The 25,467-nt window shown below is 40.3% G+C and overlaps 1 protein-coding gene across 1 annotated transcript in view; it reads right to left on the bottom strand.

The window, feature by feature from the left end:
• Positions 1-25,467, bottom strand: part of trim44 (tripartite motif containing 44) — a 102,029-nt gene that overhangs the window by 58,012 nt on the left and 18,550 nt on the right. Inside the window, exons 4-5 of the mRNA XM_062991414.1 lie at positions 17,346-17,660; positions 6,733-6,755 (exon numbers count right to left, since the gene is read on the bottom strand). Coding sequence (XP_062847484.1) covers positions 6,733-6,755; positions 17,346-17,660 — 338 coding nt within the window. The remainder of the gene's footprint in view (positions 1-6,732; positions 6,756-17,345; positions 17,661-25,467) is intronic.

Below are 25,467 nucleotides of genomic sequence, written 5' to 3'. Positions count from 1 at the left end.
GCCTATATAAGCTTTGCGAATTAAAAATGTTAAACACAAACCTCACTAAACACAAAGCTTAATTTTTTAATTTGACAGTAAATTGCATATTACACAGGGAAAAGCTCATTTTACAGCAGTGCTGATGGAGTTTTTAAACACCTCACTGTCCCTGCTGGACTGAAAATAGTCCACCAACCAAAAATATCCAGCCAACAGCGCCCTGTGGGCAGTGTCCTGTGACCACTGATGAAGGTCTAGAAGATGACCAACTCAAACAGCAGCAATAGATGAGCGATCGTCTCTGACTTTACATTCTACAAGGTGGACCAACTAGGTAGGAGTGTCTAACAGAGTGGACATTGAGTGGACACGGTATTTAAAAACTCTGGCAGTGTTGCTGTGTCTGATCCACTCATACCAGCACAACACACACTAACATGTCAGTGTCACTGCAGTGCTGAGAATGATCCACCACCCAAATAATACATACTCTGTAGTGGTCCTGGGGAGGTCCTGACCATTGAAGAACAGGGTGAAAGCAGGTTAAAAAAGTATGTAGAGAAACAGATGGACTACAGTCAGTAATTGTAGAACTACAAAGTGCTTCTATATGGTAAGTGGAGCTGATAAAATGGACAGTGTGTGTAGAAACAAGGAGGTGGTTTTAATGTTATGGCTGATCAGTGTATATCGTGTCATTGCTGGGAGGATAATAATGCTCCAACCAAAAAAATAAAGCCAACAGTGCTCTGTGATTAAAACGTAATGAACAATAACAGACATTGCGCATAAACAAGCTCTAGCCCCATACTGTACACCTAAAACGAGTGTTACTAATAAAAAGAGTATTAAAAAAATCCCAACAATGCTGCTATGCCTGATAGTGATAAAACACAAATTATTTACTAGATATGGCAATACTTTCACATATTTTAAGCCCTACCTTGTCACTGTGCTTCGTAATTTGCCTAATACGCTGCTTCATCTTCTTTTAATGGGAAGTACAAATTTGATTAGTGGTAGAATTTGACATCACTAATTTGACAGTGCATATTCCATATATTACACTAATGAAACGGAATGCCACAAAGAATAGTGTGGTGAGTGTTTTACAAGCTGTTCAGTAAGACTGAATGTGGTGTTGGAGACAGCAGCTGTAACTGATGGCTGTAAGCTGATGTTCTTTATAACTTTTGTTTATATAGTCGCACCTTATCCAGGATACAATACTGCACTTAAATTCAGACCCTGATTCACCTATTGGTTAAAATGGTTAAGATGGCCATTGGAGACTTTCAGTTAACATTATCAAATGACAATACTGATTGCAGAAAAGTAAGATTTCAGTAAATGTAATACGAGGGATCTTCAAAAAGTTTCCGCACTTTTATATTTTGGTTGGAAACGGTGAGGGTGGGAGGAGTAGTAATTGGTCGTGTCTGAGAGACTGAGAGAGCTTATAGTCCGGATATAGTGCCATTTGATTTCCACCTTTTTGGACTGTTTAAGGAAGCTTTAAGGGGAAGATTTTCATGCGATGATGATGTGAAAGCAGTGGTGCATCAGTGGCTCGCTCAACCAAAAACATTTTTTGCTGATGGCATTAAAAGTTGGTACGACACTGGGAAAAATGCATCAGAAGGTGATGTCATTTGTTTTTAAAATTCTTTTTTTTTTCTTTATGCATTTTCTCCCCTTTTTCTCGCATTTTAGAGCGTCCAATTGTCCAATTGCGTCATGCTTCCTTTCCACCAATGCCGATCCCCACACTGATTGAGGAGAACTAAGCTAACCCACGCCCCCTCTGACACGTGGGCAGCATGCTGTGTGCATCTTCTCACCTACACTTTGACGAGCGCAGTGCAGCTCAGCGTTGTGTATGGAGAGACACACCCTGAGAGCACTCTTTTCTCATCTCTGTGCAGGCGCCATCAATCAGCCAGCAGAGGTCGTAATTGCACCAGCCATGAGAGAGAGACCCCATCCGGCTTAGTCCCGCCCATCTGAACAACAGGCCAATCACTGTTCAAGTGGCCGGTCAGCCTTAGTCAGCAGGCAGGGCTGAGATTCAATACGATGTATTCGAGATCCCAGCTCTGGTTCCAGCATGTGTTTTTATTGCTGTGTCACCTGAGTGGCCTGTTTTTTAAATTCTTAATAAATAGTAATAAAAAGTGTGGAAACATTTTGAAGAACCCTCGTACTAACACAAGACTGATGAGTAAGCCATAAGATTTATGACGATGCTGCCAAATCTCTTCAATGTTAATGACACATTTGCCTCCGATTTGCTTTGGCTCAACACAAAAGGAAGCCTAACGTTAAGGTGTGCATGTAGCCAGCCCTGTCAGTGTCTTAACACACACACACACACTAACAGAAGAACCCTGAGAAAAGACGAATGTTGGTAAGTAGGCCACAGTTTCCAAGAAAAATCAAACTCAATACTACTGCGGTGAGTTCAATATTCCTCTTGGTGAAAATCTTTTGTCTTCCCCTCTCTTATCTGTCTTACTCTTCTGAATTCAGTTTGCTTTTAAGCACCACTTATCTTCCTCTTCTTGTGAAATTCAAGCCAAAGCTAGACTGCTCCGGTCCCTGAGCTACAGATGGCCATACTGAGATGTACTCACAACCCGCAATCTCATCTTTCTCTACTTTATTGATTTGTAACACCACACCAGACATGCCATCTCACCCCCCCTGTCTAGTGGAGCGAGGACATAACACAGTCACGGTGCTGGAGTGATCATCCCTGTGCAGCAGACGGAAGAGCATCTGAAATAAGATCAATGCTGCTTATTATGCGGCGTGTGAAGCAGGGTGTGCAGTTTTGCACCTTCGGATCGAACCAGATGGATCAAATCAATGAAGGAAAATATAATGAGAAAACCTGTTTTGCAGAGAAGCATGCACATGCAGTTCATATAAATTCCATTCGCATCATCAGCTCATTGTATTTCACATAACTACACACAGCTGTATATGAACTCATGACCGAGTTTCTCTAACACAGCTCTAATTAAAAGATTAGATCCGTATGATCAGTCTCAAGATGGCTCTTTTCCCTTTTGTTTCTCCTCTGCTGTTCAGAGGTGATTGTGTGTGCATTTGTATCTGTATATATACTTCAACAAATATTTATACAGCAACTTTATATATTATTAATTTGGTTTATTTTGGTAGCTCAGTATATATCTAATAATCTTTCAGTGTCAACATAAAAAGGGTTAATTTGGTCTGCTGGTCAGGATAAAAAGCCGAACTGACACACTGCTGAGGGAAAATTTTCCGGATGGTCAGATGTAATCCGAGAATCACTAAAAACAAACAGGTCTACCACGAAATAGAGACTAGAACATTGGCAACACTGTCCAAAATCAATAAAATTTACATTACCACTAGCATAGATGTTTTTTCTTTATCTACAACCCCAGCCTTATGTTAACCATGTCCAGAAGTGGCGTCGACTTCTCTGGGCTCTGAGGAATCTAGGATGGCAATACTTGTGAAATGCCAGCGTGGCGTTTACAACAGTACAGAATGTATTGCTAAAAGGTAAATACAAAACAATATGATCATTGATAAATGTATGGACCTTGTTTCAGTGGTACTCCGAGAGCAGGACATGGTAGTAATCGACCCAGTATTGCACAACATTTACCTGAAGGCACTTCTAATTAAAGCCACTTTTTCTGTTGTCAGCACAGCGCAGATTATTTTTGTGCAGCTTGTACTTATTAAATCTCATATTAAAAACTACAGCTGGTTTGATAGGGCCTAATATGTTCTCCCACTGTGGAGAACCAGAGCTCATAGGTGTTAACGCCAGTGGTGCTATTGACAGGCACATATATATACATTATATAGACAAACTAGCAGTGCCAGTGGGAGGAAGGTTGACAGTTGCACACCGGGCTGTGTCTGAGGAAGGGATCAACAGGGTTTCCTTGCCGCTGCAGAAATGCAACCTCTGCTGTTGGGTCGAGTAGTCTGAGTGGTAGAGAGTAGGGCTGGGCGATATGGATCAAAAATAATATCTCGATATTTTTTTCTGAATGGCGATATACGATATATATCTCGATATTTTTTTATCCCATAAGGTAATAACAAAAAGACACTTCTGAGACTTTTACAGGCACTTTTATTAATATTCATGCTGGGGAAGCTTCACACAAGAACTAAAAAAAAAGAACTATTCTAAGAAAAAAAAAAGTTGTTTTCTAAGGCATCTCCTGTTGTGTAATGTGAATTACAAATATATTGTCTGGCCCTTTAAGAATGTTAAGTGTACTATAGGGTGCAGGGAGCGAGTGTGTAGGGAAGATTAACCCCCCCACCCCACCCCCACATGTTTGGACTTTATACATTATTTTATGTATATGTCGCCATAACATTTACATAAATTTTTTTTAACGTATAGAACTCAGTTCTGTAATACAGGCAGAATTAATCGTTCATGTTACTGTGTAACTATTACAACATTTAATGCATTTTAATCAGCGTTCTGCTTCATGCTTCATGTTTATTGGCCCGACAACAAGAAATACTATAATAGAAGATAAATAAATAAATGACGTGTCGGACGTCGGGCAATCGTCCAGTATAAACTAACACGACCACGTACAACATCCAGTACAGAAATCCCCATAATGTTTGTATTTACAGATAGAGCAAGTATATGCACATCACATATACAAACACAAGAGTCAGAACAACAGGAGACGCACCGTTACGTTATTATTACTTTCTCAACACTTAATGTGAAGTAAATACGTGCATGTCAGCGCGTGCATGCGCTTGTGTTGGTTTTTGAAACGAATAACGACTCGTTTTCTTGTTTTTTAACTTTGGGATCTGAAGTGAAAAACGAATGACCAAAGGTACACGGAGCTGGAACCTTTTGTCTGGACTTGTTTTCGACATTCTCTACAGAATACATTATTCTGCTGCTCATCTGACACTTTGAATTCGAACCATCTCCAAATAATTCCAAAAAGAGTCATTATTTTTCATTTTAGTAAGCAGCTCCTCTTCGATAGCTTCTGTCACGTCTTTATCCGTCTCCATGCTATCGCTGCCTGCAGGAATTACTGGTGAAGCGGTGGGGAGGGGCGAGTTGTGTTCAGTGAGGGAGAGGGGCGGGGCAGGTGAACATGTGCAGAGACAAACTGGGAGAAGAGAAAGTCGAACTGTCTGATCTAACTGGAACGCAACATCTATATCGATATATGCGATATTGTCTTATCTTATATCGCGTATGAAAATATATCGATATTTTATAAATATCGATATATCGCCCAGCCCTAGTAGAGAGCATAGTGTGGCTCTCTGGGACAGTGGTAGCCTAGTGGGTAGAGCCCTGGGCTATCAGTCAAAAGCAAGGCCCTTAACCCTCTCTGCTCCAGAGGTGCCGTACAATGGCTGACACTACGCTCTAACCCCAGCTTCTAAAACGAGTTGGGATATGCAGAAAAATAATTTCATTGTACTGTACACACATGTATATGTACACCGATCAGCCATAACATTAAAACCACCTCCTTGTTTCTACACTCACTGTTCATTTTATCAGCTCCACTTACCATATAGAAGCACTTTGTAGTTCTACTGACTATTACTGACTGTAGTCTATCTGTTTCTCTACATATCTTTTTAGCCTGCTTTCACCTGTTCTTCAGTGGTCAGGAATCCCACAGGACCACTACAGAGCAGGTATTATTTAGGTGGTGGATCATTCTCAGCACTGCAGTGACACTGACATGGTGGTGGTGTGTTAGTGTGTGTTGTGCTGGTATGAGTGGATCAGACACAGCAGCGCTGCTGGAGTTTTTAAATACAGTGTCCACACTCTGTCCACTCTATTAGACACTCCTACCTAGTTGGTCCACCATGTAGATGTAAAGTCAGAGACGCTCACTCATCTATTGCTGCTGTTTGAGTTGGTCATCTTCTAGACCTTCATCAGTGGTCACAGGATGCAGCCCACAGGGAGCTGTTGGCTGGATATTTTTGGTTGTTGGACTATTCATAGTCCAGCAGTGACTGGTGTTTAAAAACTCCATCAGCGCTGCTGTGTCTGATCCACTCATACCAGCACAACACACACTAACACACCACCACCATGTCAGTGTCACTGCAGTGCTGAAAATGATCCACCACCCAAATAATACCTGCTCTGTGGTGGTCCTGACCATTGAAGAACAGGGTGAAAGCAGGCTAAAAAAGTATGTAGAGAAATAGATGGATGGACTACAGTCCTAAAGTGCTTCTGTATGGTAAGTGGAGCTGATAAAATGGACAGTGAGTGTAGAAACAAGGAGGTGGTTTTAATGTTATGCCTGATTGGTGTCTGTATATATGACAAATAAAGGCATTCTATTCTATTCTTTTCCTGTGAGAATTGGTGGCTAACACAACGGTGTGTGTGTGATAGTCTGTGGTTCTCCGCAGCCAGCTTAGGGGTGGTGCAAGCACCAAAGGTAATGTATTAGATTACAAAGATGCTCCTGGATACAAAAATAAACATACTTTTACTATCATTACTGCCTACTTACTACCCACCACTATTTATAGCTAAGAACCTCCTACAGTTCTGAAACCCTAAAATTACAGTGCTTTCAGTAGTCACTTTAAGTCCATTTTAGGTGTCTTCCTGTGTTCTTACTAAGTATAAGCCAGGCTTGTGAGAGACAGATACAGAAAGCGAGGGAACAGAGGACAGACATAGATGAATGATTCCTGTCTTACCTTGGTCTGGCCTCAGGGTCCATCTGAAAAACAAGGGAAAAGAGATATGAAATTGAGCACAGCAGACGCAATGGAGCAGAGATTGTGTGGATAAAGATGTCCTCTACCTCAAATCATAGCACAGTTTTACATCACAGCACCTACTATAAATCATCATGCCCCATTAGCACCAGATAAAAAGATCAGAGATGTAATAAACAAAGCTTTCTTGGTTCTTTACACTTGCAGAACAAAACCGTATGTAGTATCGGCATACTCTCTGCTTGCTAATTCTATCCATTAGCAGCTTTTCATTCTGATTAAACACAAGCTGCAATCATAGCCTGACACAAGCACAGCTAATCAGACTGAGACCACACATTTCTAATTAAAAAATGATCAGTTAGTAGTTTGTATGTTGTTAATTTGTTTATTACACCACAAAAGACAGTTAGTTTCTCTTATATAAAGTTAATATGTGTACATACAGGTCAACCAAGACATTAGTTAAATGTTAAGCCTTCTGGACTTGACGTTTTACTCACTCATGTTGGGTGGAAGTTTTTTTTTTCCACAAGGGTCTGGACCACATTATTAATTATTGACATATTGTGGTTTGTTTGTAGATTTACTCTTATCCAATCAGGGTAGTGTTGGGGGTGCTGGAGCCTATCCCAGCTTTTCAATGGGCGCAAGGCACACAGTAAGACCCTGAATGGGGCATCAGCCCATCGCAGGGTAGACACACATACACACACACACACATACACTCACCCATTCACCTATAGGGCAATTCAGTGTCTCCAATTAACCTGACTGCATGTTTTTGGACTGTAGGAGGAAACTGGATCTCCCAAAGAAAACCTACACAGACACAGGGAGAACATGCAAACTCCCCTCTGGGGATTGAACCCAGGACCTTCTTGCTGTGAGGTGACAGTGCTACCCACCGAGCCGCCCCTTTGTAGATTCATTTTGGAGAATTTTAATCAATGAGTCCCAATATTTTTGACAATAAACTGCTGATGTGAGGGCAGTAGGGGGTAGTATGTAAGGAGCCAAATCTGGGACAAAATTGCAGTACTTAAAAAAAAATAAATCATGAGCTTAAACTTTTTTTTTTCAAAATCACTGGTATTATTATTATTTATCATTTTCATTTCAAATAAAACTTTGATTTAATTTTGGATTTTTCTTTTCACTTTTATGTAGAAGGTTTGTTTAGCCAGCTGTTTTGGACAGCATTTGCCACCAATCGCAGTATACGCATGATAAACTCTGTCAGAATGTGCAGTTTAACAGCCATAAAAGGAAAAGACGTCTTTAGCTGGGGAATTTGCCAAAGCTCTAAATGAAGCACACGGCTAGTGCTAACTACTGAGCACATTTATAAGGCTCTGTGCAGCTGCGGCCAGTATCGAATTATAGTCAACATTCTGGCAAACACACATGCTTACTAAGACAATAGACATTGACGGCAAAAACTGGAGCTGAACATTGTAAGGAGGGTAAAATTAATGAACATTAGCTAATAACATAGGCTAAAGCCAGTTAGTGCTAGTCCTTTGCTAAATGTTTAGCTTTGGCAAATTTCCCCATATGTGCCATATGCTGTCAAACATCTGACAAAACAGAAAGATGTCACTATAGAAAAGTCATATTTCACACAGACACCACTGAGAAGAATCCTCAGCCTGTTTTGTTAGCTGCTACTCATTACATCATACCCCTAGCAGTAGATGTTACACTCCACCTCCATTAATATTATTATTTATTTATTAGGATTTTACCATCTATGTGTTTTACACTTTGGCTAAATTCATGACAGAACAGTTAGTTACTCATTACCCAAGATTCATCAGTTCACAAGTTTAATATCAAACAGTCATGGACAATTTTGTATCTCCAATTCACCTCACTTGCTTGTCTTTGGAGGAAACCAAAGTTCAGAAGGAAACTCACACAGACAAGGGGAGAACATGCAAACTCCACACAGAAAGGACCCAGACCGCTCCACCTGGAAATTAACCCAGGACCTTCTTGCTGTGAGGCGACAGTGCTACCCACTAAACCACCGGGCTGCTCAGTGGCAATGTAAAATGTAAAAGTGAAAAATGAAAATAAATAATTTGTTCAAAATGATTCCACAATTTTAAAGTTCAGGCTTTTTTTCGGCTAATTAACAAAACCTTTTAATCCAAAACATATGCTAAGACTCTTAAACTTATGTAAACAAGCCAAACCTTGAAAGTCACTTATAAATCTTAGAAACTGACTTAACAATTAAGTTCTTATCGAGGTACTTTGATAGTTCTTTGCATCCTTTCTCATAACAAACTGCACCACAAACTGGAATCACTTGGCTCTGCAGATTACTTGATCTCATTTTTTCAATAGCTGTATGCTCAAAATTTAGGCAGATATCAGCACTGACTCAGTATTAATATCCTTACAGTACAGCACTGACTAGTGCAGGCAAGTTACACTAAATTTCAAGTCTGTAATTTTGCTGGGCTTTATGATGTTATATTTATAGGCAGTACATGCTGACAGCATAACTTAAATCAATAGATCAATTTGGAAAACTTGTCAAATCCAAGCCAAAATCGATCCAACAGTTTTGGCCGCAGCACTTATACTTAATCATGATGTACTGAATGAAGCTGCAATCCTAAAACTTCAGTTTTCATCAGTGCTCTTACCCACCTAGTTAGACAGTACACAGGCCTAAATAGATGCGGTCAATACACGTCTACGTGCATGTACACACACACACATACAGTGTATCACAAAAGTGAGTACACCCCTCACATTTCTGCAAATATTTTATTATATCTTTTTATGGGACAACACTATAGACATGAAACTTGGATATAACTTAGAGTAGTCAGTGTACAGCTTGTATAGCAGTGTAGATTTACTGTCTTCTGAAAATAACTCAACACACAGCCATTAATGTCTAAATAGCTGGCAACATAAGTGAGTACACCCCACAGTGAACATGTCCAAATTGTGCCCAAATGTGTCGTTGTCCCTCCCTGGTGTCATGTTTCAAGGTCCCAGGTGTAAATGGGGAGCAGGGCTGTTAAATTTGGTGTTTTGGGTACAATTCTCTCATACTGGCCACTGGATATTCAACATGGCACCTCATGGCAAAGAACTCTCTGAGGATGTAAGAAAAAGAATTGTTGCTCTCCACAAAGATGGCCTGGGCTATAAGAAGATTGCTAACACCCTGAAACTGAGCTACAGCATGGTGGCCAAGGTCATACAGCGGTTTTCCAGGACAGGTTCCACTCGGAACAGGCTTCGCCAGGGTCGACCAAAGAAGTTGAGTCCACGTGTTCGGCGTCATATCCAGAGGTTGGCTTAAAAAAATAGACACATGAGTGCTGCCAGCATTGCTGCAGAGGTTGAAGATGTGGGAGGTAAGCCTGTCAGTGCTCAGACCATACGCCGCACACTGCATCAACTCGGTCTGCATGGTCGTCATCCCAGAAGGAAGCTGACGCACAAGAAAGCCCGCAAACAGTTTGCTGAAGACAAGCAGTCCAAGAACATGGATTACTGGAATGCCCTGTGGTCTGACGAGACCAAGATAAACTTGTTTGGCTCAGATGGTGTCCAGCATGTGTGGCGGCGCCCTGGTGAGAAGTACCAAGACAACTGTATCTTGCCTACAGTCAAGCATGGTGGTGGTAGCATCATGGTCTTGGGCTGCATGAGTGTTGCTGGCACTGGGGAGCTGCAGTTCATTGAGGGAAACATGAATTCCAACATGTACTGTGACATTCTGAAACAGAGCATGATCCCCTCCCTTCGAAAACTGGGCCTCATGGCAGTTTTCCAACAGGATAACGACCCCAAACACAACCTCCAAGATGACAACTGCCTTGCTGAGGAAGCTGAAGGTAAAGGTGATGGACTAAACCCAATTGAGCACCTGTGGCGCATCCTCAAGTGGAAGGTGGAGGAGTTCAAGGTGTCTAACATCCACCAGCTCCGTGATGTCATCATGGAGGAGTGGAAGAGGATTCCAGTAGCAACCTGTGCAGCTCTGGTGAATTCCATGCCCAGAAGGGTTAAGGCAGTGCTGGATAATAATGGTGGTCACACAAAATATTGACACTTTGGGCACAATTTGGACATGTTCACTGTGGGGTGTACTCACTTATGTTGCCAGCCATTTAGACATTAATGGCTATGTGTTGAGTTATTTTCAGAAGACAGTAAATCTACACTGCTATACAAGTTGTACACTGACTACTCTAAGTTATATCCAAGTTTTATTTCTATAGTGTTGTCCCATGAAAAGATATAATAAAATATTTGCAGAAATGTGAGGGGTGTACTCACTTTTGTGATACACTGTATACATTTTGTCTACACATCCATATAACCCAGCATACAAAATAAAAGTTTCAAAAAGAGCATTAAATATAGACAAAAGGACAAAGACAGAGGGCAAGAGAAACTTTTCGGACATTAATTAGGACAGAGAGTAGCGTAATGAAAGAAAGATAAGACGTCTGCTCTTCGACTTAGCTGGTCGTTTTCATTAGAAAGCTGAATGGGAGACAGGAGAGCACTCCAAGCTTTGAAAAAAACCCTAAATCATTTAAAGTAGTGCTGGATAATTGAAAGAAGCGTGAGAAAGAAAAGAAGACCAAAGACTCAGAGGCTTGGTGATGAGAGTGTACAGAAGGACTTTTTTCAGGGTTACGTGCATGGGATTAACTTCAGGCATCTCAAGCTTCAGCTCTGTGTCACGGCTAGCCCTTTTCAGGAGCCCTCCGTACTCTGACCTGAGAACAAGTGCAGATATCTAAAAACCAGCTAATTACTGACTAGAGCCTGAAGGCAAATGCAAATAAATGGATGGAGAATTTAAAGAATGATACAGCTACGGCTGCACAATAATGTCTAAAATAATAATTGATAATAATTTATAATCAATTTTAAAATCATTGTTATTCACAAAATGTAGTCATAAAAGTTACCAAAAATGCTTATAAAACATCTACCACTTCATTTGTATAAATTTTTGATTAAACACTTCAGTTACATTTATTTGTGTTTATTTTTAAGAAGCCAAACACAAACACTGTCTCAAGCCCATGTGTCGTGTAGATCTGCAATGTGGTTCGGTTATGGAATCATGTCCTTCTGCCTTCTCATTTATGGGTGGCAGAGGGGGCATGGAGGTGCAGATAATTGTAAGCGTCATTAGAGGTGCCGGTGACTGTCAATTAGGAGAAACCAAATCACTCATTCTGTTAAGTCACCTCCTTATTATTTCAATCCCTGAGGCCTTCACACTGTTTGGTCTTTTGAAGCTACAATGCTAAGTGCTAATTGTGGTGTAAATATGTTGGGAAGGGCACTCAGGTGGCGCAGCGGTAAAACACGAGGGTGGCCTACATGAACACAGTTCTGACCTCTGCTGGCTGATTGATGCCTGCACAGAGACGGAGGATAACGGGATCAGGGTGTGTCTTTCAGTACACAACTTGCCTCATGCAGGTGAAAAGATGCGGTCGGCTACTGCACACGTGTCAGAGGGGGCGAGTGTTAGTCATGGATCTCCTTAGTCAGAGCGGAGGTCAACATCAGTAGAGAGGAAGCGAAATGCAATCGGGTAATTGGATACGACTAGATTGGGAGGAACACTGGGGAAAATGCTGGGAAAAAATTATACATATTTAATAATTTATTTGTTACATCATGTGTCCATCATGATTATTAATTGATTGATTTGACTTATTGAATGCTATTGTAATGCTTTGATATGTGGGATTATAGAACATGAGCCAACCAGCAACGTTTTGAAGAGTTTAAAAAGTGGGTGCGTGCACTGCAGTTAAATCAATTTAAATATTTAAAATGATTTGATGTTTCATAGGAAACTGTCTTAAAAGTGATGGAATCATTTATTAATCAGGGACAGAGATAAAATCATGGACAAATACTTTGCTGGTCTCTTAAATTGCTAAATGCTCTATAATTGAGCCATAATTATAACCACAGAAGTCTATACCAACCCTACCATGTATGTGGGAAGACAGATAACATGGTGTAAGGAACACAAAATTAGGACCCTAGTGTGTACACCAGATAGTCTAAAACTGTCTTACATTTTTGGTTGGTAAATGACAATCACTGGACCTGATGACTTCCAAAGGATGGCTGCCTATACCATTATGGATGCCTTAACACTTCAATAAATATAAAAAGTCTACAATGTTAGCTTTAGGTGGTGATGATGAATAATTTCAGATGTTTTTCCACTGTCAAGGAATCTTGCAGACCTTATACACTGCTCAGCCGTAGCATTAAAACCACCTTCTTGTTTCTACACTCACTGTCCATTTTATCAGCTCCACTTACCATATAGAAGCACTTTGTAGTTCTACAATTACTGACTGTAGTCCATCTGTTTCTCTACATACTTTTTAAGCCTGCTTTCACTCTGTTCTTCAATGGTCAGGACCCCCACAGGTATGCCAGCAGTGACTGTGAGGTGTTTAAAAACTCCATCAGCGCTGCTGTGTCTGTGTCCTGTGTCACTGCAGTGCTGAGAATTACTTACCACCCAAATAATACCTACTCTGTAGTGGTCCTGGGAGAGTCCTGACCATTGAAGAACAGCATGAAAGGGGGCTAACAAAGCATGCAGAGAAACAGATGGACTACAGTCAGTAATTGTAGAACTACAAAGTGCTTCTATATGGTAAGTGGAGCTGATAAAATGGACAGTGGGTGTACTTTGTTGAGGCATCTATTGATTTTATGACAACATTCAGTCATTTTGGGTAGGAGTCTATCAGAATGGCACAGCTCTTGTACACAGCCCTCCTCAGGTCATCCCCGTAGATTTTCAATTAGATTTAGGTATGGATTCTGCTGGGCTTGGATGTTTTTCTTGCCACCCACAGCTCAGACATATGAAAAATATGGGAGACTGTTGTCACATGTATTACACAACCAGTACTTGCCAGAAATTCCTGCAGCTCCTTTAATGTTGCTATAGTCCTCTTGGGAGCCTCCTGGACTAGTTTTCTTCTTGTCTTATCATCCCTTTAGAAAGGATGTACAGTTCTTGGTAATGTTACTGTTGTGTCATATTTTATTTATTTGTGGACGATTATTTGTGTTCAATGGTATATGTAATGCCTTGAAAATTGTTGTACCCTTTTCCTAATTGAAACCTTTCAACACTGAGATCCATTTGATGTTTAGCAAGCTCTTTGTGGACCATGGCTTTTGCTGTAGGATGCAACTAAGTAAATGTCAGGAAAGTCCAACTACAAGAGCTGAACATCAGTGCTGCCAAGAAATCCAGGTTTATGAAGCTTTTAATACACAGGCTTTGTTAAGTCTGATTTAAAATGGTACAAATTCAATTCTATTGATCTTTTGTGGTTGAATCTTTGGGAAATTTAGCATTTGTAAAGTGTCACCCATCCATGCCAGAGAGGTCTGACTTAAGACTGATGCATTTTATCCATGTTCTACATAAAAAGCTATGAATTGTTCAGCTTAAAAAAATAAATAGCAATTCAGGTGTTTGGAATTGGAACTTCACTACTTTAACTTCAAATTATTTTATATAGATGTTTTTAACATGTTGTCCACTTTAATATGTTTTTACTGAACCACTTCTGTGTAAAGGAAAACTCCATCTAGTCAACGAGCACTAATTTTTTTAAAAAGGTTCACTATTATAATCGTAAGTGTGGGTCTCTGGTCTTCTGAAGTTCATTCAAGACAAAAAACAGAGAACTAAATGACATTTAATGGCAGACATAATTAACCTTAGGTACCACTACCTAGGTAGTCGTTTTCCTGTCTGGGTACCCATCAGTCTGGGCAGCACACACATACAAAAAATTCTCAAGCCCCCTCACACTGCTGTCACTAAAAATAATGTCTCTCTATGTGGTGACCAATGGGCCTTAATTCTGTACACAATATAAGCCTTGAAAGTGTGTGTTTGTGTGAATAAGCGTCTATTTGCATGTTTTTACATCAGTTTTCATATTGTGGGTGAAGGAGTTGAACATGCACTATATATAGGTGTGTGTGTGTGTGTGTGTGTGTGTGTGTGTGTTAGCAGCTGTATGTTTATAAAAAAGACCTGGTACTGGCAAACATCAAGAGGCCCAATAACCTTTAGATATAAACGTGTGAGAGTGGGTGGTAAATCTTTCTGTCTTTATAACTCTGTGTGTGTCCCAAATGCTACCACCAATGCCCTTCACAAGCCTCCCTAGAATTGCTGAGTACTTCCTTCCTCCAGCTCTGGCCATGAAAAACCACACAGCAAACCATAGTAATAGCCTCATACATCTAAAGAACTTTAAAACACCCCCTCTTTCCCCATCCTGCACAAGCTCATTTAGGGATTTGAAAGCATATACTCATGGGGGCTTAGGACAATATCAGAGTTCAGCACAATTTTAAGTTTAATGCCTGGGCAGAATAAATTGTTCGACTCTTTCACTGGTGACTGTAAGAGATCACAATCACAAAAGAGTTTGTATTACGAGGGTTCTTCAAAAAGTTTACGCACTTTGTAAACTCTTTTTATTAAGAATTTATTAACAAATGACATCACTTTTCTACAGTCACCTTCCAATGCATTTTTCCCAGCGTCGTACCAACTTTTTAATGCCATCAGCAAAAAATGTTTTTGGTTGAGAGAGTAGCCACTGATGCACCACTGCTTTCACATCATCATCACATGAAAATCTACTTCCCCTTAAAGCTTCTTTGAACGGTCCAAAAAGGTGGAAATCAGATGGCGCTAAATCCGGACTAAAAGCTCTCTCAGTCTCTCGGACATGACCAAGTACTACTCCTCCCACCCTCATCGTTTCCAACCAAAATATAAAAGTGTGGAAACTTTTTGAAGATGCCTCGTATTTCACCAATAAATGCAATGACCTTCATGTCACACATTAATGTATTGAATTAAATATTCCAACCTCCTTTGGTTAATAATTAAAACCAGTGAATTGCACGATAGTTCAACAGCTAGAGCTAGAAGCTTCTGCTGGACAAGGTTTTGTAACAGCTAAAGATTTACTGCTAGGATTTATCTGTTTCAAGATCTTACACAATACTTCTCAGCAAAAAAATATATCTAAATTATACATCTATACACATCTAAGTTTTTTCATTGTCTCAATTGTCTTAAATCATAAACTTAAATCAATGTACTTTTTATTAAAAAAAAGACACTTTTTGGTGATAATTTATCACAATGATGTTTGGAAATATGACTGCTCAAATAACCCCAAGTATACCGTACATGAAGGCGGGAGCATCATAACATGTGACTGCTTCTTTGCAAAATGTACTGAAGATTTTTATCCATGATTCCAGTCACACAGTTAAGATTGCCATTGCCTGCAGCAAAAAAACATCCTTACATCATCACTGATCCACCTTCATGCTTGACCATGAGCGATAGTTTTCTTTTAGTTATAAGCATCACCTTTCTTGTGACAGATAAACCACTGAGCCATGCGGCCAACACTTCCTGTTTTCATTTGTCACCTCATTGAACTGTGTCCCAGAACTCTGCAGGTCTTCTGGCATTTTTCAGTCGACCCTTTCTGTGTCTGTGTTTCTGTCTTGTTCAAGAGTGGTATGGTGTCTTTGATTGAGATACCATTGAGATGTTTTTCCTGACTAAATATACAAATCATGATTTATTTTAAGCAAATAATTACATTTACTAATAAATTAACTGAGTCGTGCTGTCCAACACCACACTGCTTGATTTGAATGCTTTATCTAAATGCTATCTAATTATTCATTTTATTAATTGTGTTGTGTATCAGTTACTGTTTGTTTGAAAGCTGAAGGTTATTAGTTTCTAAAAAGTTTACCTTCTATTTTTTGTCAAATATTTATTTTAGAATAGTTCATGATGCAATATTTTATTCTATTTAGTCTGACTGATGGGAGGCACGGTGGCTCGGTGGGTGGAACTGTCGCCTCACAGCAAGAAGGTCCTGAGTTCGATCCCCAGGCAGGGCGGTCCGGGTCCTTTCAGTGTGGAGTTGGCATGTTCTCCCCATGTCTGCGTGGGTTTCCTCCGGGAGCTCTGGTTTCCTCCCACAGTCCAAAAACATGCAGTCAGGTTAACTGGAGACACTGAATTGCCCTATAGGTGAATGGGTGTGTGTATGAGTGCTTGCCCTGTGGTGAACTGGCCCAGGGTGTTACTGTGTGCCTTGTGCCCATTGAAAAGCTGGGATAGGCTCCAGCACCAACCCTAACGTGACCCTAACTGGATAAACGGTTAAGAAAGTGAGTGAGTGTGTCTGACTGATGCTGCATTCCAGATCACAAGTCAGTGTACCAGATAGCACATTAACAAAGTAATGTCACTATTACCCTAATAAACTAAGGCCCCAATGCAGACATTCTACAGAAGTTTAAAAGTAGGGGTTAAATGCACTAAAAACTTTAATACCCAGCCCTGACCCTCAATTACCCTTGCTAATTAAGCGTCATATGGTATACTTGCTGCTGATGTAGCATCATATTGTGTTAAAGTAACTCTACTATGAACTGCACTATGAACACCAGCATTAAGAGGAAGATAAAGAATGGAAACTTACCAGAGGCCTGGCTTCCATAGGAACAGCACCAGGTGGGCGTGGCGGTGCTGCCAGAATAGGTGCCAGACTGGCTGGTGCAACACCGTTTTGCTCGGCCTGGTCCAGTTCACCTAGCTGCTGCGTGATGGAGTCCATCTCCTCCTGCAGTTTTTCAGTCTGCACACTGATTTCTGCGATCTTCTCAGCAGCCTGCGCTGTCAGAAAGGCCTCCTTCAGGTCCACCAAATGAAGCACACGCCACTCCTCCATACGCACCAGTCTGTGCAGGTCTTCGAATTGCTGGTTTACGTAGCACTCCAACTCCTCTGGGCTCATCTAAATGATAAAAAATGATGCTTAAAAGACCAACTGGGGAAAGGAGGTAAGGAGAATGAGGAGGTGAGGGGAGGCATGCCAAATGAGGCACAATGTTCTAATTTGGGCCTCTGACTAAATAAGAAGCAGAGGCACATGCTGACAACTCGGTGACTAATGTATGATAAAAATGGCAATGACGTAAGAAATAATGAACATATGATCTGAGAAAGGGAGATGCAGTCAGGAGAGTGAGATTAAACCAAAGAGCCTGAGTTTCCTAATTCATTTTTCTAAAAGTGTGGCATTTCACACCTCTTTTGAGAAAAGAGACCACCATTCATCTGCTCTAGCTTCAGAAAAACTGATGTGCTTCGAGCACTAACAATAAATCCACTTCACATTTCCCCTTCAGGACTCATTAACTACTGTTAATTAGAAACCATACTTGTAGTACTAGCACACAATGACCACCTCCCTCAACCATACCAGCTCCTGACTCTCCCACAGCCCCCATTTATTTCAGTCTAGCCTCAAGGCAACAGAAATACAGGATGTCATTTACATGCCTTCTCTCCCTGTTGGCCTGTGTGTGAAACAAATACAAGCCTGTTGGCTTTGTACAGCTCCACACAGGTCACCTAAACTGCCACAGCTGTCCAGCAAGCAAGGGTACAGCATGATCCCCCAACAATCAGTCAGAAGAGGAAAAAGAGCCTCTGACCTGCGGTACTGGCCCTTATTCATATTTTGCTTAACAAATCAACCTCACAGTTGAGCCCTTATTCCAGAGAGAGCAGAGAAGTGTGAATAGTGGTGGCCTAGTGGGTAGGGATGTGGGTTACCAACTGGAAGGTTGTGGGTTCAAATCCAACTCTGCAAAACAGTTATTGTTAGGCCCTTGGGCAAGGTCCTTAAACCTTTTTGCTTCACGGGTGTCGTACAGTGGCTGACCCTGTGCTCTGACCCCAGCTGTGTGAAGGAAATTGTGTGTTTAATTTTGCTGTTTAAAACCACGTTTGACTATGTTTCTTGCAGCCTGCATGAAGTCGTAGCCTAGTGGTTAAGGTGCTGGACTAGTACACAGAAGGTCACTGGTTCAAGCCGCACATGAAAATCTTTTTTCCCCTTAAAGCTTCTTTGAACAGTCCAAAAAGGTGGAAATCAGATGGCGCTAAATCCGGACTGTAAGCTCTCTTTCACTCTCTCAGACATGACCAGTTACTACTCCTCCCACCTTCACCGTTTCCAACCAAAATGTAAAAGTGTGGGAACTATTTGAAGATCCCTCGTATTTCATTAATAAATGCAATGACCTTGTGACACACAAAGCAGCTATTGTTAGGCCCTTGAGCAAGGCCCTAAACCTCTTTGCTTCAGGGGTGGCGTACAGTGGCTGCCCCTGTGCTCTGACCCCAGCAGTGTGAAAGTAATTGTGTGTCTAATTTTGCTGTTTAAAGCCACTTTTAACTATGTTTCTTGCCTGCATGAAGCTGTAGTCGTAGAATAGTGGTGAAGGTACTGGACTAGTAATCAGAAGGTCACTGGTTCAAGTCCCACCACTGCCAGGTTGCTACTGTTGGGCCCTTGGGCCCTTGGGCAAGGCCCTTAACCTTCAATTGCTCAGAGTGTAACTGTAATGTAAGTCACTTTGGATAAAGCCATCTGCTAAATGCTGTAAACATAAGTTTAAAGATATGTGCCTTTGACAAGAAGTACACAGCATTAATAAATATAAGAAATATAGTTCATGTAGACATTAAGAAAACAAAATGATATAGGGAATATCAAAGCCACAGTGCTACTCAGAAGATTAACTATGTTTTAAATCTTAGTAGAATTTAAGTACTTAAAAAATAAATGACGCTTTGAGTACTAAGCCGGATGGGGTCTCTCTCTCTCATGACTGGTGCAATTACGACCTCTGCTGGCTGATTGATGGCGCCTGCACAGAGATGAGAAAAGAGTGCTTTCAGGGTGTGTCTCTCTGTACACAACGCTGAGCTGTACTGCACTCAAAGTATGGGTGATAAGATGCATACGGCTGCTGCCCACGTGTCGGAGGGGGCGTGGGTTAGCTTCGTTCTCCTCAATCAGAGCAGGGATCAGCATTGGAGAGGAAGCATGATGCAATCGTGTAATTGAACACGCTAAAAAGGGAGAAAAAGGGGAGAAAATGCATGAAGAAAATACAAAAAAAATATCTTTGAGGTCAATCCAGGATTTACTGTTAAAATCTGTGTAGAAATCCAGGTATAGGCCAGGAGGAAGGGAGAACGTTTATTATCAGATAAAGCATAAGAATGTGAGCAAACAGATTTTTGATTGCAGGAGACATGAACAAACGTGTGCGCACTTATAAGAGAAAAGTCGCTGTTAATTAGGAGTTTTTCCTCAGAGTCTAATTTTGTCTCTTCCCATCTCTCTGTCCGTTATTTATTTAAGCCTAGCCTTAAGCCAGCTGAAGGGCAGCCTGTTATTTGCACTTCCTCTATCTCTGCTGGCTTGAAATGATTATAAGCCCATCAGCCAAGACCGGCATCTGGCGGGTCATCCTGATTTCAAGCACACCAAATGACATAATGGACGAGCATTTTTTTTTTGCTTTGCAGAGGGTCAGAACCCAAACTACGGGACTAAAAGCATTGAAAACACAACTGAAGGGTTAGAGATGCAGCACGTGCAAGTGTTGGCAATGGCAAAGGGAGCAGTAGAAATGATCTGCAGTGACAATGGGTGTAAGACCTATTTAAGGAAAGAATTAGTGACTGAAAAAATGCTGTCGATGCGAGAAACACATTAGTGGCACATTAAATAGCAAATGGCTTTGAACTGGCTATCACCCTTACCCAGAGTGATGGCATATTTCCAAATGAGCACTTTTTCTACTGAGCTTTCCTTCACTTTCTCTCTTGCTGCTATTGACATTTCTCTGGCTGCGATCACACTGTCGAAATTACACACTCACATAAAACTTTGTGAGCAGATGAAAGACTTTTTTGATGAGAGAATTTCACCATGTTCTTTCATCACAGAGAGTGTAAATGCAAGAAATACTTTAATGACTAAAAAAAGAAGTAAAAGGCAATGAAACATAAGGCAATTAATTGAATGGACTGCAGAGAAAAAAGTGTGAAACAAAAAAAAAAAAAGAGCTGACTGGGCTTCACCTGCAGTGCTCTCTACAGCTTCTGGCTTACCGGGCTGTAATAAAGTTTGGCTGATTTAAATAGCAGAAGAGTGTGAGCATTCATTTCATTAGTGAATCTGTGGCTTTGACTAAACTGCCCACATACACAAAAAGAAACTGGACTGGTTATGTGTGCAGAACATCTGCTAGCCTTGTCTGATGAGTTTCTGTGATCTTAGTCATTTGGAGTTAACAAAAATTCCCAGCTATGGAAAATAAGGGATACAGAAGAGCTGCCCTGCTGTCAGTCCTATTTTCAACCCCCTCCATCATTGCATTTCTGATTCTTGCAACATGAACGTTATCAACAGCTTTGTGTGCCCATAATTTAATGCCTGGTTGTGCCAGCTTTAGCAGTAATTACTGCAACTAAAAGATTTGTACTAAAAAATTTTGCTTACTGTCCTTTCCGGAACTGACTTTAAGTCAGACACACTGCTAGATTTTTGAGACACTATTAAAAATAAGAGAGAATGGCCAACATACACAGATTAGGCATAACATTACGACTACCTTCCTAACATTGTGTTGGTCCCCCTTTTGCTGCCTTATACACAACAAACTGTGATGCACTGTGTATTCTGACATCTTTCTATCAGAACCAGCATTAACGTCATCAGCAATTTGAGCTACAGTAGCTCGTCTGTTGGATCGGACCACACGGGCCAGCCTTCGCTCCTTATGTGCATCAATGAGCCTTGGCCACCCATGACCCTGTCACCGGTTTACCACTGTTCCTTCCTTGGACCACTTTAGATAGATACTGACCACTGCAGACCGGGAACACCCCACAGGAACTGCAGTTTTGGAGATGCTCTGACCCAGTCATCTAGCCATCACAATTTGGCCCTTGTCAAACTCACTCAAATCCTAACACTTACCCATTTTTCCTGCTTCTAACACAATAACTTTGAAGACAAAATGTTCACTTGCTGCGTAATATATCCCACCCACTAACAGGTGCCGTGATGAAGATATAATCAGTGTTATTCACTTCACCCGTCAGTAGTCATAATGTTATGTCTGGTCAGTGTAATAAAGAATAAATAAAACCAGACCTGCTCTGGCTGAGCTGGAGCTTCATCATGAGAAGAGAAGGAGGTCATGGCTAATCTTTCATATTTTATGTTTAAATGTATTGAAATGGGACAGTGGCGGCCTAGTGGGTAGAGCTTTGGGCTATCAACTGAAAGACTGAGAGTTCAAATCCCAGCTTTGCTATGCAGCCACTGTTGGGCCTTTGATCAAGGCCCTTAACCCTGTTTGCTCCAGGGGCGCCGTACAATGGCTGATCCTGTGCTCTGACCCCAAACAAGCTGGGATATGTGAAGAAAAAATTTCGTTATACTGTACACCTGTATATGTATATATGACAAATAAAGGCGTTCTATATAATTCTATTCTATTGTATTCTATTCTAAAAATGCATCCAGGCTGTTATTTGACATGATATAGTAAATTCTCTCTGAGAAGTGGAAACATGAACCAAAAAAATCATTCTTTTTCTCATGCAATATAGTTCAAGAAACGTTAATCTCAGTGGACACCGGCTTACTTTGGTTCAAAAACCAGACAAGTCTATGTAAATATGCAGGCGAATGAGTCCCCATGCTAATGCAATATTATTTATTTAATACCATGTGCCATGTGTTTTTATTGGATTGGTAGTGGTTAGGATTGAAATGAGATGATTGTCCAGTTTCTTTTCTAATTTAGAATAAAGGTCTTACAATATAGTCCATGGATTAAACTAGGCTAAGCATATGTACACCAGAATACATAAAAACACAGTATACTACTGATATGTAGTGTGTATAGTATATTCAGAGGAAACTACTTTTGTTTTTGTTATTTAATATACTTCCTTATATTGATATTAAACTAACACTGTCTTTTTAACTTTGCACTTGTATACTTGTAGAAATATGAACAGAAGGTATTTATTTATATGTTATAGTTTTCAGTTCTAGTACGTTATTGTACACAGACAGATCAATAACACCTGGTTCCATTATGAAAGGCTTTGCCAGTGCTTGAAAAGATACAATGCAATCAGGCTTAAGCTGAAGAAGCTTAATGAAATTCTTCAAGGGAAAAACCTAAGCTATATTAAACCCCTTAAACACCTAAAACAGCAGTCTGTGCAGTTGGTTAGGTAGTTTAAATGTTACCAAGCCCCAAGAAATCATCATTGGAAAAGCTGATACAAGAAATATTTTACATAGTGCTCTCAAACAAATAATAAAATAAGTAAAAAATCCACACAAAGCAGAATCATAAAAGCAGAAGCATAAAAGCATTAAGACACATTTGGAACAATATTTTTATGATTATATGAAACATAAAAAACACTATAAAAATAATAGTTTGGACAAAGATGATGGTCGCATATGACTCCATGAAATGGGGCGGCTTTTGTGCAACTGTGCAGAGGCATTACACAGCACTGAAGAAAACAAGAACTGAGTGATGTACATTTACATTATAGTACTTAGCAGATGCTTTTATCCAGAGTAATTTGCAATTGTTACAGAATAAAATGCAAGCAATTAAAGCTGCTCAGGGCTCCAAGAAGGAAAACTTGGCAGGCTTTAACCAACAGCCTTTTAATTACTAGACCAGCACCTTAACGACTGAACTATTACTGCACACTGTACCAAGACATATTATAAAAAGATTTTACTGTCCAAATCTACCATGTTTTGGGCATTTCACCAGGACCCAAACATAAACCATAATAGCTCAAGGCTGTTGTCTAAAAAAAAAAAAAAAAGAGTAAGAGTGTTTGCACGGCCTACCCAATCTACTAACAGCTTTTGAACATAATATTACTGTGAATTATGTGTGGTGATGGTTTTTTCTCCTCATTTTTGTAAACATTTATTCATTAATGGGAGCTTGGGTGGCACAGTGGTAAATTACACTTGCCTGCTACCTAGAATCCAGGGTACGAATCCCCAGAAATGCCGACACCCAAACCCTATTATTAGAAAAGTTGTGACACTTTATGAAATGCAATAAAACTAAAAACTGTACTTTGCTATTTCCCTTGAACTTTTATTTAATTAATAAAAGCACAAAGAAAACATTTACAAAGTTTTCAATGAAAAACCAAATTGTATTTAGTTAAATTGTTCTGGTGGTTCTGGTGGCCGAGGCCCAATGAGGATTGGTGTCCACACCTGCAATCCAGTGATCCCGGAGAAGCCGGACCTACCATGATTCTGGCCAGGATAAAGCAGTGGTAAAACATTAAACATGAATTATGAGTATTTGTTGATTGTTCATTATTTGTGTTCGTATTTCTAAAAAAAATACAAAGTACCTCTACAAGACATTGTAGGTGTAAATTTTGGGTAGTGGTGGTTCAGTTACTATTCTATTAATTGGAAGGTTGAGGGTTTGAGCCCTATTACTGCTAACCCACCACTGTTTATCCCTCTGAGCAAGGCTCTTCATTCATACTTGCTTGGGTTGTGTCCGGTCTCATTCGATTTGGATAAAATATTTGGCCAAAAATAAAAGTGTAAATATGCACTAAAGTACATTAAATAACAAAAACTAAGTAGGTTGAATATTTGTTCACATATGCTTGTGTGGAGGCTAAAAAAGACATAGAGAACAAAATGAAAAGAAAAGGAAAAGGCAAAAGAAGAAAAGAGTCTCAGTCTGTGGGCCAAAGATGATTTTTCAACATAATATTCAACAGTGCCTAAGGCGAGCGAACCCATTAATGCTATCTTCTCATGGGGTGTTCAAATTAACCTCTCTTGTAGGTCATTTCCTGCCTGGTGCTGAATTTTCCGTTGTTAAGACATGTGTTAGGAACACCTACCCTACATAAGGTAAGACGGAATGTACATTAATCTTACATTACTGATGATTCTACTAAGGGTTAGGTACCTTTTAATGAGCAAATGGTTTCTGGAACTGTTCTATACTTGGACCAAGCAGTTTCATTATTTTTTGTTCACACTGTACTGAGTTAACCAGAAGTAACTGCAGAGTAAATGTGAAAAAGGTAGAGCTATAGGATGGTTATATCCTGTGAACATGTTATTTTGTAACATTTTATTTATTTATTAGGATTTTAACATCATGTTTTACACTCTTTGATTACATTCATGACAGAACAGTTACTGGTTACACAAGGTTAATCATTTCACAAGTTTAATGTCAAACACAGTCTTGGACAATTTAGTATATCCAATTCACCTCACTTGCATGTCTTTGGACTGTGGAAGGAAACCGGAGCTTTCGGAGGAAACCCACGCAGACACGGGGAGAACATGCAAACTCCACACTGAAAGGACCCGGACCGCCCCACCTGGGAATCAAACCCAGGACCTTCTTGCTGTGAGGCGACAGTGCAACCCACTGTCTTTGTAGCATTTTAAATCAGTTATGTGCACATGAAACACAATTTGCTATTACCACGAGTATGCCAGTAGTAACTTTGACTAGTGTCTGGAATTTGAAGTGGCACAACAGTAAAGCATTTATCTTGAACTAAAAACCTTATAGGCTTGAATTACAAACATACCACATTTCCCTTTGTCTAGTGTGGAGAGAATAACTGACCCTGATGTCTGAATTGAAAGGACTGTATTTATATATCACCTGTCTATCAGTGATACC

Source organism: Trichomycterus rosablanca, chromosome 1, assembly GCF_030014385.1.
Source record: "Trichomycterus rosablanca isolate fTriRos1 chromosome 1, fTriRos1.hap1, whole genome shotgun sequence".
Taxonomy (NCBI): domain Eukaryota; kingdom Metazoa; phylum Chordata; class Actinopteri; order Siluriformes; family Trichomycteridae; genus Trichomycterus; species Trichomycterus rosablanca.
This window is presented reverse-complemented; position numbering and strand designations above follow the sequence as displayed.